Below are 12,303 nucleotides of genomic sequence, written 5' to 3'. Positions count from 1 at the left end.
TCTTCTTTCACCATCTTGAGGAATGATACCTTGGAGGTGCTTTCTCTGCGATCATTTTACCTAGTTCCTCATCAATTGTGTTTTGTTTAGCTGGGTTGATAGTTTTTTTGCATCAAGTGTACAGATGGCTTATGCGGGTTATTTGTGGAGCCTGATTGATGGAATTTTAACCTTGCAGTCCACACTCCGCCTTTGAACTATCAAAGTTGAAACAAGTCCAAATTTTTTTTTTCTCTCTCAGTTTTCTCACTCTCTCTGTTGTCTGCCTGTCTCTTTAATGTTTAAACCACCACCCCTCACTGCTGCGTTCTTTACCAATCACGTGGCTCTAACGGAAGACTGGGGGCGGGGAATAGAGGACAAAAATGAGTCAAGTGCCATTTTCTTGTTAGAACGGGCTTGTTCGCGAACGACACATCACTCGTTGCTCCGTGTGTATCCCGAAAAATAGTTCGTATGCCAAGGTAAAATTTTCATAAACTTAACGTTCGTAAACCGAAGAGTAAGCCAAGGGGTTCGTGAACCGAGGTATCACTATATATTGAAATGTAAGTGATACATTCGTAAAACATAGTCTTCTTTTAATTGGTTTTCCTTTCTAAGAACCGATAGATTTGTAACCTGGCTAATGACCTCTTCCTGTGAAGGAGTTCACCAAGTCGTAAATTAGTCCAAGGCCAGATCTCCGACAGGAAGATGACAGTTTAGCAGGTTGTGTCCGTTCACCTCAGGTTGACCCCAGATTTTCTGTGCTTCCATTGTGGGCCTTCTCATCATGAAACTTTTAAATATGATAACTTCTATTCTGTATCACCTTCAGACTCAGGATGTTTTGCTCATCACCGCATTCCTGTGATATTGTAATGTAATTTACGACATTTCTGATAGCGTGTAGATCTGTCTTTTAAGTCACGGGCTATTTGTAGTGTTAAAGCAAGAATGCAAAAATCTCCATTTTCATTTTTCAAAGCTCTTTAGGTTACTTTTACAGTAAAGTCTCGTTATATCGATATTCAAGGGAGTCCGAAAAAATATCGATATAACCGGGACTATCGATATATCCGACCCTGTTTGCATGTAATTTTCTCCGTGCGTGCATAGAAATAGTATCGATATAACCGGGACTATCGATATATCCGATATCGATATAACGAGACTTTACTGTATTTGCATTGTATTTTGATTGTCCATTTTCCCCTCTCCGCATGACTGCCGCACAAAGTGAAATCTCCTCTGGTGATTTAATGTGGCGACACTGCATTTTATTCAACATGGATGCTTTTTGAACCACAATTCGCCGCCTCTCACAACACAGAGAATTATATTTATTTGAAAGACTTGGTTTGAAATGAAAGATGATGTGTGATGATTGTACTGTCCTGAAGGATTTCTAAATCTCTTTAACTATTATGTTCATGAAGAGGGAGTAAGTGACTACTTCACTTTTTCTATTTCTGATTGTGATACGATAAGTAGAATTGTATTTTTCTCCATAACAGATTTGGGTTGTCAATCTCACTTGCTTTATTTTCTCTCTCTCTCTCTCCTTATTTACATGAATGTTTCCTCATGAGCCAATAATGCTGGTTGTCCAATATGCTTCAATGACTATATTTCTACAAAATGTGTGTGCAAACAAAATGTGTATAATGTACATAGAAGTCACTCAAATGCCTTCTCATGCAATGTGTGCTGCCTGTTCCTCCTGCCACGTTTCACTCATGTGGTAGTCACGTTTTCATGCATTCAAGGGATTAAACTAGACTTTTGTTAAAAAAAAAATCCCGCTATATGCGTCCATTTCATGTCTGGTGTCCCTTTACTACTACCTCTGGAGCAATCGAATTATCAAGTGAAGACATTACCGGCCTGAGAAGAATGAACTGTTTTAAAATAAGCAGATGTGGATGAGATCCGTAAAAACAAATTTGTCTAGTGGCATTAATTGTAAACAGACATAATTTTGTGTCTATTTTATGTAATTTTTTTATCATTTATTTTTCGAGGGGTCCGCAAAATTATATGAATTATATTTTATATTCTATTTCTTTTCATGCATTCATGGACAACTGTGCCAAAAACCAATCACTTCACTCGACATTAGCTTTTTGGCACTTAACTCATTCGAATTTGTTCGGGTTTTCATTTGTATTGCGGGGCCGTGGGTGCCGATAAAGCGCTGGTCTGACCTCTGGCAATGTTTTTCCCTTCCATGAGCGGGCAGCATTTGCTTTTTGTCCATGTTAGCGCTTTGGTACAGCTTCAGGTGTTGTTAAAGCGCTATATAAATTAATTTGTATTGTGTTTTGTACAGCTGCCTCCATTTCTAGATCAGATAAGTCCAGACCCATATAACTTGCGAATATAAGTATATAAGTTTTCCGAATATAAGGCATACTACATAGTAAGGCACTACAGTAGAGGCTGGGGTTACGGGCGGCTTCTGGCAGTAGTTGCGAGATCTGTTGTGGCTCAATATTACCTTGCATATAAGGTGCACCTGCGTATAAGGCGCAGGGTCCTCTTTTGAAGAAAATAAAGGCTTTTTGGTGCGCCTTATACACCGGAAAATATGCTATTACTGTTTTATTCATACTGGACTAAAGAGCATTATCGTCACGTTTCTAAAAGCTTATCCCACGGTACTTGTTTCTCTGCCATAAATATGGTAATGCCCAAAATATACTTCAACACTCAGTCGCTGCAAGAAGGGTTCCAACCTGCGCAGGAAGATCCCATTGGATTTCAAGTCCAGCACCTTAACCACTCGTCCATCGCAGCCAATGGTATTAAAGGACAACCGACACCCCTGGAGAAGTTGTGTCCATAATTTGTAAAATCACTTCTAATGACTTCTAATGAGCGCATTTTATAAAGATTCCACGGCATATAGCTATATTTTACGTTTTAAGACTCCTGCTGAATATTCAGGAAGTCTTGTTTTTGAATTGATGACGATGCGTGACGTCACGTCAGGAACGCCCCTGACCAAGAAAGCGACACACAATGCATTTTGGGTACTTTGTTTGGTCTGAAAACTTCGTGTTGATCCATGTTGATGGCGGAATTAGAAAGAAAACACATAAATATCGCAAAGGTGAATCGTTGTGTCGCATCAAGACTACCAATTGTGGTAACACCATATAGAAGTGGACACAAATTCCCAGCAGACAAATCAGCCCATTTCCAATGGAGCTTGTGCGCCATCTTGTGCATTTTCTGGGACGCTACATTGGAGTCCTGACGGCTCGAATTGATACAGAAGGACTTCTTTAATCGATTGCAAACATGTATGCTTTCCTCTTCAGAACTATTTGAATCATATTCATAACTGGATGAGTAACAAGAAAGCATCTTCTCCGAATCTGAAGACATTGTTTTGATTCTTGAGCATGGTAAGACTTCCTGGCGTGACGTAACGAACTGGGGGCGGCACTTTCTGAAAAACCCCAGTTCCGAAGTCATTTTGTGGCAGTTTTTTGACACTTTACGTCATTTGTATTGGTGTTTTGCATTTGACTAAAAATATCATACTGCGTGTTTTGGGTATTTTAGATGCTATAAAACGTTTTTCTGATGTCAGTTAGGAAACAAAAAATGGTATCGGTTGTCCTTTAAAGCGCGGTGTCATCTTTTGAAGAAAATGAAGGCTTTTGATTCTGATTCTGATTATCCTTATGAAGATAAGCAGATCAGAAAATGGATGGAGGGGAAAAAACAACTTTATTGAAAGACTACACGTTTTGTCTGGATGAAATATATCTTTTATTCTTTGAACATTTTCCATGGGGAGGACGCGTCCTCTACAAATCTTTATTGCAGCATTTCAAGTTTTCTTGAAAACAGGCACCTTTCCCCCCTATTTATTCTCCATGACCTCATCCTCTACCAAAATATTGCCAACAATTTCATAGTCAAGTGCTCTCCAGTTGAACACATTCCCAGGGGTGAAAATTGATTTTTCCGTGTAGCGTTGGATCTCCTCTGGAGAGAGGACATAGTCCCACATGTGGAGTTGTGACATCATGCCTATAAACGACTGAATGGCTTCAAAACCTCCCCCGTAAGTATCTTGCTCTTGGCCCAGGATGGTGCTTGGCTTGCCGCTAATCGGTTGTCCTGAATGGATAAACCTCTTGATGGAGGGTTTCCCATCCACCCATAACTGGGCGTTGCCGTTTTGAGAGTCCCAGGTGGAGCACATGGTGTGCCAGGTGTTGGGAGGAAATGACAGAGACAGGAAGTCTGTGCCACCATCTCGGGCATGCGCCCTGATAACATCTGCGTTGTTGATCTTGAAGAGCACAAAGTCGTTGCTGATCGCCGGCGTGGCCAGAGAGAAGAGAGCGTAGTTCCTGGTGAGATCTGTCATGAATCTAAGAAAACACGCAACTGCTTAGTGGTTGTGGAAATATTTTTACCTTATTTTTTTAAATAGCCTAAAAGCAATTTCTTGCGCATCACAGTGAACATTTTTCTGCTAAACTAAATGGCAAGAGAAACAGACATATTAGAACAATACACATATGCATGTATTCTTTATCCTCTGCAATAAATAATCATTACAGGTAACATGTTTTTTTAAATTGGCTAGATACATATCCTATAAACATTTAGCTCATCAGTCCATTTTATCCTGAGTAGGGTCGCAGGGGGTGCTGGAGCCTATCCCAATCATCTTCGGGCACTAGGCAGGGGACACCTTGAACCGGTTGCCAACCAATTGCAGGGCACACATAGGAACAAAAAATCAGTCACTTCCACCCCTAGGGACAATTGACAGTGTTCAATCAGCCTGGCATACATGAGTTTGGAATGTGGGAGGGAACCGGAGTACCCGGAGAAAACCCACGCGGACCCGGGGGAACATGCACAGGGAGGCCGAACCAGATCTTGAACTCACGACCTCTGCCGGCGTGCTAACCACTTGACTACCGGACCGTCACTTTTAGCTCATATTTGATTTAATTCTTGATTCTTATTCTCAAACTAGTGAATAAAAGCAATCCAGAGGTCGCTGGTAATGCCCTGGTTACCTGAGACAGACGGTGACTGCACTGAAGGATGTTTTGCTTGTTAGCAGTTTCACGTGATCTTTGGAAGTCTCCCTTGGGAAGACAAAGACTTTGCCAGAAAGATCTGCAAACATTAATAAAGGATGAAGACGACGTGATTGGAATTAGACATGTAAGATGTATTTTTATCAGTGACGTGCAGTCAGAAAGAAAGAAAGCGGACCATGTTCCTTTTTGACTTCTATTTTGTATGATAAATCAATAAGTATTGTATTGTATGATCACTTTGCTGTGTGGCAATTCAAGATGCTTTTACACTGCCGTGCCAGTTGCCATGAGGGAGATTATAACCTTTCTCATGTCTACTGAACAGTTTAATATTGTCCTTTGACCCCTATTGTTAAAGGACAACCGACAACATTTTTTTTTGTTAACTAACTGACATCAGAAAAACGTTTTAGAGCATCTAAAATACCCAAAACACGCAGGCTGACATTTTTAGTCAAATGCAAAACACCAATAAAAATGACTTTAAGTGTCCCAAAACTACTCCAAAATGACCTAGGAGATGCCGAGTTTCAGAAGGTCCCGCCCCCTTGTTCGTGACGTCACGCCAAGATGTCTTGCATTGCTCGAGAATCAAAACAATTGCTTCAGATTTGAAGAAGATGCTTTCTTGTTACTCATCCAGTTATGAATATGATTCAAATAGTTCTGAAGAGGAAAGCATACATGTTTGCAATCGATTAAAGAAGTCCTTCCGTCTCATTTTGAGGCATCTGGACTCCAATGTAACGTCCCAAAAAATGCACAAGATGGCGCCCAAGCTCCTTTGGAAATGGGCTGATTTGTCTGCTGGGAATTTGTGTCAACTAGTATCAAATAGTAGTCTTGGTGCAACACACGATTCACCATCGCGTTATGTTTTTTCCTTCTAATTTCACCATCAACACGGATTAACACGAAGTTTTCAGACCAAACAAAGTACCCAAAATGCATTGTGTGTCGCTTTTTCAGTCAGGGGCGTTCCCTCCGTGACGTCACGTCAGGAATCGTCACCAACTCGAAAACAAGACTTCCTGAATATTCAGCGCGAGTCTGAAAACGTAAAATATAGCTATATGCCGTGAAATCTTTGTAAAATACGCTCAGTGGAAGTCATTTGAAGCCATTTTACAAATTATGGACACAACTTGTCCGGAGCCGTCGGTTGTCCTGTAAGGCAATTTGCCACACTAACACATTTTAAACATTGTTTTATTTTCTTAACATTTTATTTTCTCAGACATCTGTTTTTGTACATCTGGTCAACGTAACATCCTGCTGCTCATTACAAAACCTCTCCCAAACAGGTCTCTCCCTCTCTCTCTCTCTCTCTTCTTTCCCCTCGTGCCTCGACCATCTGCATGAGCTCCATTATGTGCCATCCCAAAGATTAAAGAATCTTTTTTATTCTTACTTTTGATCCCTGCTTCATTAAAATCATAAGTGCCTTGCATGCTGGGTCCGAGAGGACAGTAATTTCATCTGTGCTGTATGTCATGCTCATGCATTCTAGCAAATTTGACAATAAAGCTGACTTAGACTTAATAATGGTCCTAACACCCATCATATTTTAAAAAAAAAACTACTTTTGTTCGTTGCAAATTCCTGATTACCCATTGTACAAACCAATCTGTGAACACGAGTGAACTCAACCTTTTCCATCTTTCTTGCTTGGCACGCATTTTTTTTGTATGTGTGACGCACGCGGTTTCCTACCTTTGGTTTCTGCATAGCACGATGCAAGCATCACCATGAAAAACAAGAGTTTCTCCATCTGAAATGCAATCAGTTTTGCATCACTGTACTACTGAAAAACAAAATATTTCTACATATTGTCATTGTACAAAAGTAATATCCTGTTTCTTTTTCTTGAAGCGCAATTAATTTTCCTTACCTTGTCTTGACTGCCCAGTTTTGAGTAGAAATCTGAGCAGCCTTTTAACAGTATTTAAAGGGAAATTTGTTTATTTAATTGATAAGGATTCTGTACTCTTGGACTTTTGAGTCAAATGTTTTTCATTGTGCAATGTCACAGGCGCAATGTGGCCAAGATATACAGAAAATGGACACATGTCCCATCATGACCTCCACACCCCAGTGAAACATTGACATGGATTTTTTCCCCCTTTTGACTGACTGTTGAACTCAGACATCAGTAAGGCTGCTCATTTGTTCACGCACTCCTGTAGAGTCAATCCTGTAGTGAAATCTCAAATACAAGTGTTGGACAAGGAAAAAGGACATCTGCATTGTTAACTGGGGCTTCCATTTTTTTATTTTATAGATTTTAAAATGGAGTTAAGTTTTCTCCTGAAGTACAATTGTTAAAGGACAACCGACGTCTCCGGACAAGTTGTGTCCATAATTTGTAAAATGGCTTCAAATGACTTCTACTGAAGGTATTTTACAAAGATTCCACCGCATATACTACCTATATTTTACGTTTTAAGACTCGCGCTAAATATTCCATAAGTCTTGTTTTTGAGTTGATGACGAGTCCTCACCGTACGTCACTGAAGGAACACCCCTAACTGAGAAAGGACATACCTTGCATCACCTCAATGAATTTTGCGGTACTTTGTTTGGTCTGAAAACTTAGTGTTGATCCGTTTTGATGGCGAAATTAGAAGGAAAACACATAACGCAATGGTGAATCATTGTACATTACACCGAGACAACTCTGATATTTGTTGAAAAAAAATCCAAACTGCAAAACAAAACTATTTCCAACAGAGCTCTGCCGCCATCTTCTGCATTTTCTGTGACACTACACATCAGTCTTGGGCATTCAAAACGACCCAGAAAACCTTTAATCGATTGCAAACATTTATACTTTCCTCTTCAGAACTACAGTAAAGTCTCGTTATATCGATATTCAAGGGAGTCCGAAAAAATATCGATATAACCGGGACTATCGATATATCCGACCCTGTTTGCATGTAATTTTCTCCGTGCGTGCATAGAAATAGTATCGATATAACCGGGACTATCGATATATCCGATATCGATATAACAAGACTTTACTGTATTTGAATCATAATCATAACTGGATGCATAACAAGAAAGCATATTCGCCGAATATGAAGCCATTGTTTTGATTCTCCAACAAGGCAAGACGTTTTGGGGTGACGTCACGAACTGGGGGCGGGACTTTCTGAAAATGCCCAATTCGCAGCTCAATTTTTTGCAGATTTTGGAGACTAAGTCATTTTTATTGGTGTTTTGCATTTGAATAAAAATATCAGCCTGCGTGTTTTGGATATTTTAGATGCTATAAAACGTTTTTCTGATGTCAGTTAGGAAACAAAAAAGTGACGTCGGTTGTCCTTTAACTGTTGCATAGCTAGTACCAAAGTACCAAATGTTATACCAAAATAAAATGGTAAAAAAAAAAGGAAGCCATGTTAACTCATTCACTGCCAGACGATGTGGGAAAAAAAAATGTGTCCACTCCAATGGCACCGTTTTTGTCATTGTCACTTGAATTCCAGGACCCTCAGAATATATAGACATGCAATGCAGCATTAGAAACCCTCGTCTTATTTCATCAGAAAAAAAAAAAAAAATCAGTGAATTCCTAAATTATATGGGTCTGGATTTATCGGAGCTTAAAAATAGGGTGGCTGTCCAAAATACAATGCAATACATATTGGTTTATATAGCGCTTTAACAGCAAGTTTTCAGACCAAACAAAGTACAGCAAAATGCATTGACATGATGGAAGGACTGCTACAATGTGTCCTTTTTTCAGTCAAGGACGTTCCTTCAGTGACGTAGGGTGAGGACTTGTCACCAACTCAAAAACAAGACTTACGGAATATTCAGCGCGAGTCTTAAAACGTAAAATATAGCTATATGTGGTGGAATCTTTGTAACATATTTTACAACTTATGGACACAACTTGTCCGGAGATGTCGGTTGTCCTTTAAATATGATAACTTATGTCTAATCTATCAGCAGTCTACGTCACATTTTCACTTCCAGAATACATTTGTGAATGGGTTAATGAATTTAAACAATTCCTCATTTCAGAAAATAGTTTGTGTGTTTTAGTCAATATGCAAACCACCAGTGCTGGCACCTCGCACTTACTCGACCAAGGAAGGCCAGTGATTAAAAATAAATAAAATTTGGAGCAAGCCATCTTGCGCTCCAATAAGAAATACTCAAAAGTTAAGACATGATATTCAAAGTCAAGTTTAATAATACACAAGTGTAATTTCAAACTTCTACAAAGTAAGCTCATCTTCCACCAAGACTTTGCCAGTGATTTCATAATCTAACGCTCTCCAGTTGAGCACATTGCCAGGGGTGAAGTTGGAGTTCCACGTGTAGCGTTGAATCTCCCTTGGCGAGAGGACGTAGTCCCACATGTGAAGCCGTGAGATCATGCCAACGAAGGATTGCGAGACATCAAAACCTCCTCCATATTTATCCTGCTCTTGACCGAGGATGATGCTGGGCTTTCCCATGATTGGTTGCCCAGAGTGGATATACCTTTTGACGCTAGCCTTGCCGTCCATCCACAACTGGGCAATTCCATTTTGAGAGTCCCAAGTGGTGCACATGGTATGCCAGAAGTTGGGAGGAAAAGACAGCGACAGGAAGTCGGTACCGCCGTGCCGAACGTTAACTCTCACGTTGCCTGTTGGAAGCTTGAAAATGACTAAATCGTTGCTGAGCACCGGTGTGGCCAGAGAAAAGAGGACATAGTTCCTGTTGAGATCTGTGATGAATCTGAGCACACACACACACACACACACACACACACACCAAAGGTAAGTCAATAAGCACAAATACTTGAGACACAACTGTGACAGTATAATTTCATTTTAAAGTCTGGAATTGTACCATTGTTATAATTCTACTTTTGTCATTTTTTATTGACTGGTGTCCTCTGCCATGCTGTAACAGGTACGTCTCATCTGCAATTAGCAGGATCATGTGTGCTCCAAAATGTGGGGGAGGGGGAGAACCACCCCAACTCCATCCCTTTTCAATTGCTGCTGTGGACTGCAAATTTCCCCATTGTGGAACGAATAAAGGTATTCTGATTCTGAACAAGAATTAACTAACTCCCTTCACTCCACATCACTGCCCTCTAGAGGGATGACCATATAACATTGACCAATCACAGCTCAGCTTGCGAACATGACCAAATGCAAAACAGGTGTTGTAATCAGTGTTATCCAAGTAACCATGGTTTCTCATCGTCATTCGGTGTTGTCCTCCCTACAAAAATTACTAAATAAATAACATTTTATTGCAAGTTTTTCCACTTTAGTCAAATTCCACAAAGGCCATCCTAAATTTATCTTCAAGGTCGAGTGTATACTAGTGCGTTTTGGCTGCCGCTGCTCACCCACAATTATTTTTAGCTTGTTCTTTTAATTGTCAAGTGTCCTTGGGCGATTTGAAAGTCGCTTGTAAATGTATTATTATTATTATTGTTGTTGTTATTATTATTCCTTGTCTGGACTAGTCTCGTTTTAGCGATATTCTCAGGAGTCGGGAAAAAATATCGATATAATCGGACTATCGATATATCCGATCCTGCGGCATGTAAATTTTCTCCTTGCGTTCATAGAAATAGTATCGTAATAAGCAGTACTATCGATATAACAGATATAGATATAACGAGACTTGACTGTATATTGTCAAGTTTATTTTTTTTAACTAATTCGGGAATTGAAAACTGACGTGGAGTGCCATTCCCAAATTTGTTTTTTTTTTCTTGCGGGGATGCCAAAAAAGCGCTGGTCAGACCTCTGGCAATGATTTTTCCTTCCTTTAGAGGGCAGCATTTGCCTTTTGTCCATGTTACACTTTATTTCAGCTTCAGCTGTTACAGTGCTATATAAATCAATATATATTGTATATTGTACAGCCACCCCCATTTGAAGCTCAGATAACTCCAAACTTATATAACTTCGGAATTGAGTTTTTTTTTTCTGATGAAAGAAGAGTGTCTCAGGTTTCTTGTGCTGCATTGAATGTTTACGTAGTCCTAAAACTCAATATTCTGAAGGTTTTGCAATTTGAGTGAAAATGACAAAAACCCTGGCACTTGAGTAGATACGTTTTTGCACACTGTCTGGCAGTAAATGATTATTATTAAGGCTACAACTACATAGTTTGCAATTTATGTTGGTCTATTAATGGCGTTTTTCCATTGTGTGTTAGCTTTAAGCCAACTGGACTTTCCTATGGCAAAACTAGACTATGACATTGTTTGCTTTGTGTGTGTAGCAACTAAACTTTCCTAAAATATGGTTTGGTTAAATACCCAACACAATCTTTGTGATATTTAAACTTTCATTCAGAATGGAAATAGGCACATATGGGTTCTTACGCGGAATTGAATGTTTATGTAGTCCTAAAATTCAATATTCTGTGGGTCCTGGAATTCGAGTAAAATTGACAAAAACCTTGGCACTGGAGTGGACACATTTTTGCACATAAGCTGGCATTGAATGAGTTAATTGACTTCACTATAAAATTGTTTCCAGTAATCACTTTTGTCGCTAAAGGCGAGGACTGAAAGAAATAATATCAAAGCCGATTTGCATTTACCTGAGGCAGACAGTCACTGCATTGAAGGATGTTTTGGGTGTCATTAAGGTCACATGATCATTGTTAGTCCCCTTGGGGAATACAAAGACTTTACCAGAAAGATCTGCACAAACAAAAAGGATTTAGAGGAATCATGACAGTGGATTTAGTAAGACAAAAATTTCCATTTTATAATCAAACATGCTGATATCAGAAGCTTTTTGTACACTTGAGCTTCAGTCACAAGTCATTGTCACTAACGATAGCAAATGTCACACCTTGAGTTCAATAATGCATTTGTTGGAAAATATTTTTTTACTTAAAAAAAAAAAAAAAAAAACCACTTGTTGTATTACTTACAATACAAGCGTCTCAACCACACTTTTACTCTTAAGCGTTTTTCTGAGGTGACAGTGACCACATTGATTCTTACCTTTGGTATTTGCACAACATGATGCAAGCATCACCATAAGCACCAATACTTTCTCCATCTGAAATTAAAAGAAGGTCACCCGGACCACACCATTGAGCATAAAGCATTTGCAATTTAATAACCATTTTTAATGCACTACAGATTGGATTTAACTATCTGTTCTTTACCAAGTCATAAACTGAACATGAGGAACTCACCACGACAGGCCACAAGTGATGATTACCTGGAGTCACAAAGATACGGCATGGAAGACTGAAC

At 39.4% G+C, this 12,303-nt stretch overlaps 2 protein-coding genes across 2 annotated transcripts; both read right to left on the bottom strand.

The window, feature by feature from the left end:
* Nucleotides 1-3,704: 3,704 nt before the first annotated feature.
* Nucleotides 3,705-7,036, bottom strand: LOC148896774 (C-reactive protein-like). The gene is made up of 4 exons (XM_088997970.1): nucleotides 6,955-7,036; nucleotides 6,777-6,834; nucleotides 5,037-5,139; nucleotides 3,705-4,376 (listed from the first exon to the last, which is right to left on the bottom strand). The coding sequence occupies exons 2-4, from the start codon at nucleotides 6,832-6,834 to the stop codon at nucleotides 3,860-3,862; spliced, it is 678 nt and encodes a 225-aa protein (XP_088854096.1). The 5' UTR covers nucleotides 6,955-7,036; the 3' UTR covers nucleotides 3,705-3,859.
* Nucleotides 7,037-9,178: 2,142 nt separating this feature from the next.
* On the bottom strand, nucleotides 9,179-12,103 carry LOC148896773 (C-reactive protein-like). The gene is made up of 3 exons (XM_088998676.1): nucleotides 12,046-12,103; nucleotides 11,634-11,736; nucleotides 9,179-9,797 (listed from the first exon to the last, which is right to left on the bottom strand). Exons 1-3 carry the CDS (start codon nucleotides 12,101-12,103, stop codon nucleotides 9,290-9,292), a joined length of 669 nt encoding a protein of 222 aa, XP_088854802.1. The 3' UTR covers nucleotides 9,179-9,289.
* Between the last annotated feature and the right edge of the window lie 200 nt (nucleotides 12,104-12,303).

This window comes from Hippocampus bargibanti, linkage group LG06, assembly GCF_051943395.1.
Source record: "Hippocampus bargibanti isolate YZ-2025 linkage group LG06, ASM5194339v1, whole genome shotgun sequence".
NCBI lineage: Eukaryota > Metazoa > Chordata > Actinopteri > Syngnathiformes > Syngnathidae > Hippocampus > Hippocampus bargibanti.
The sequence above is the reverse complement of the archived record's forward strand: the minus strand, read 5'-3'. Positions and strand labels throughout refer to the sequence as shown.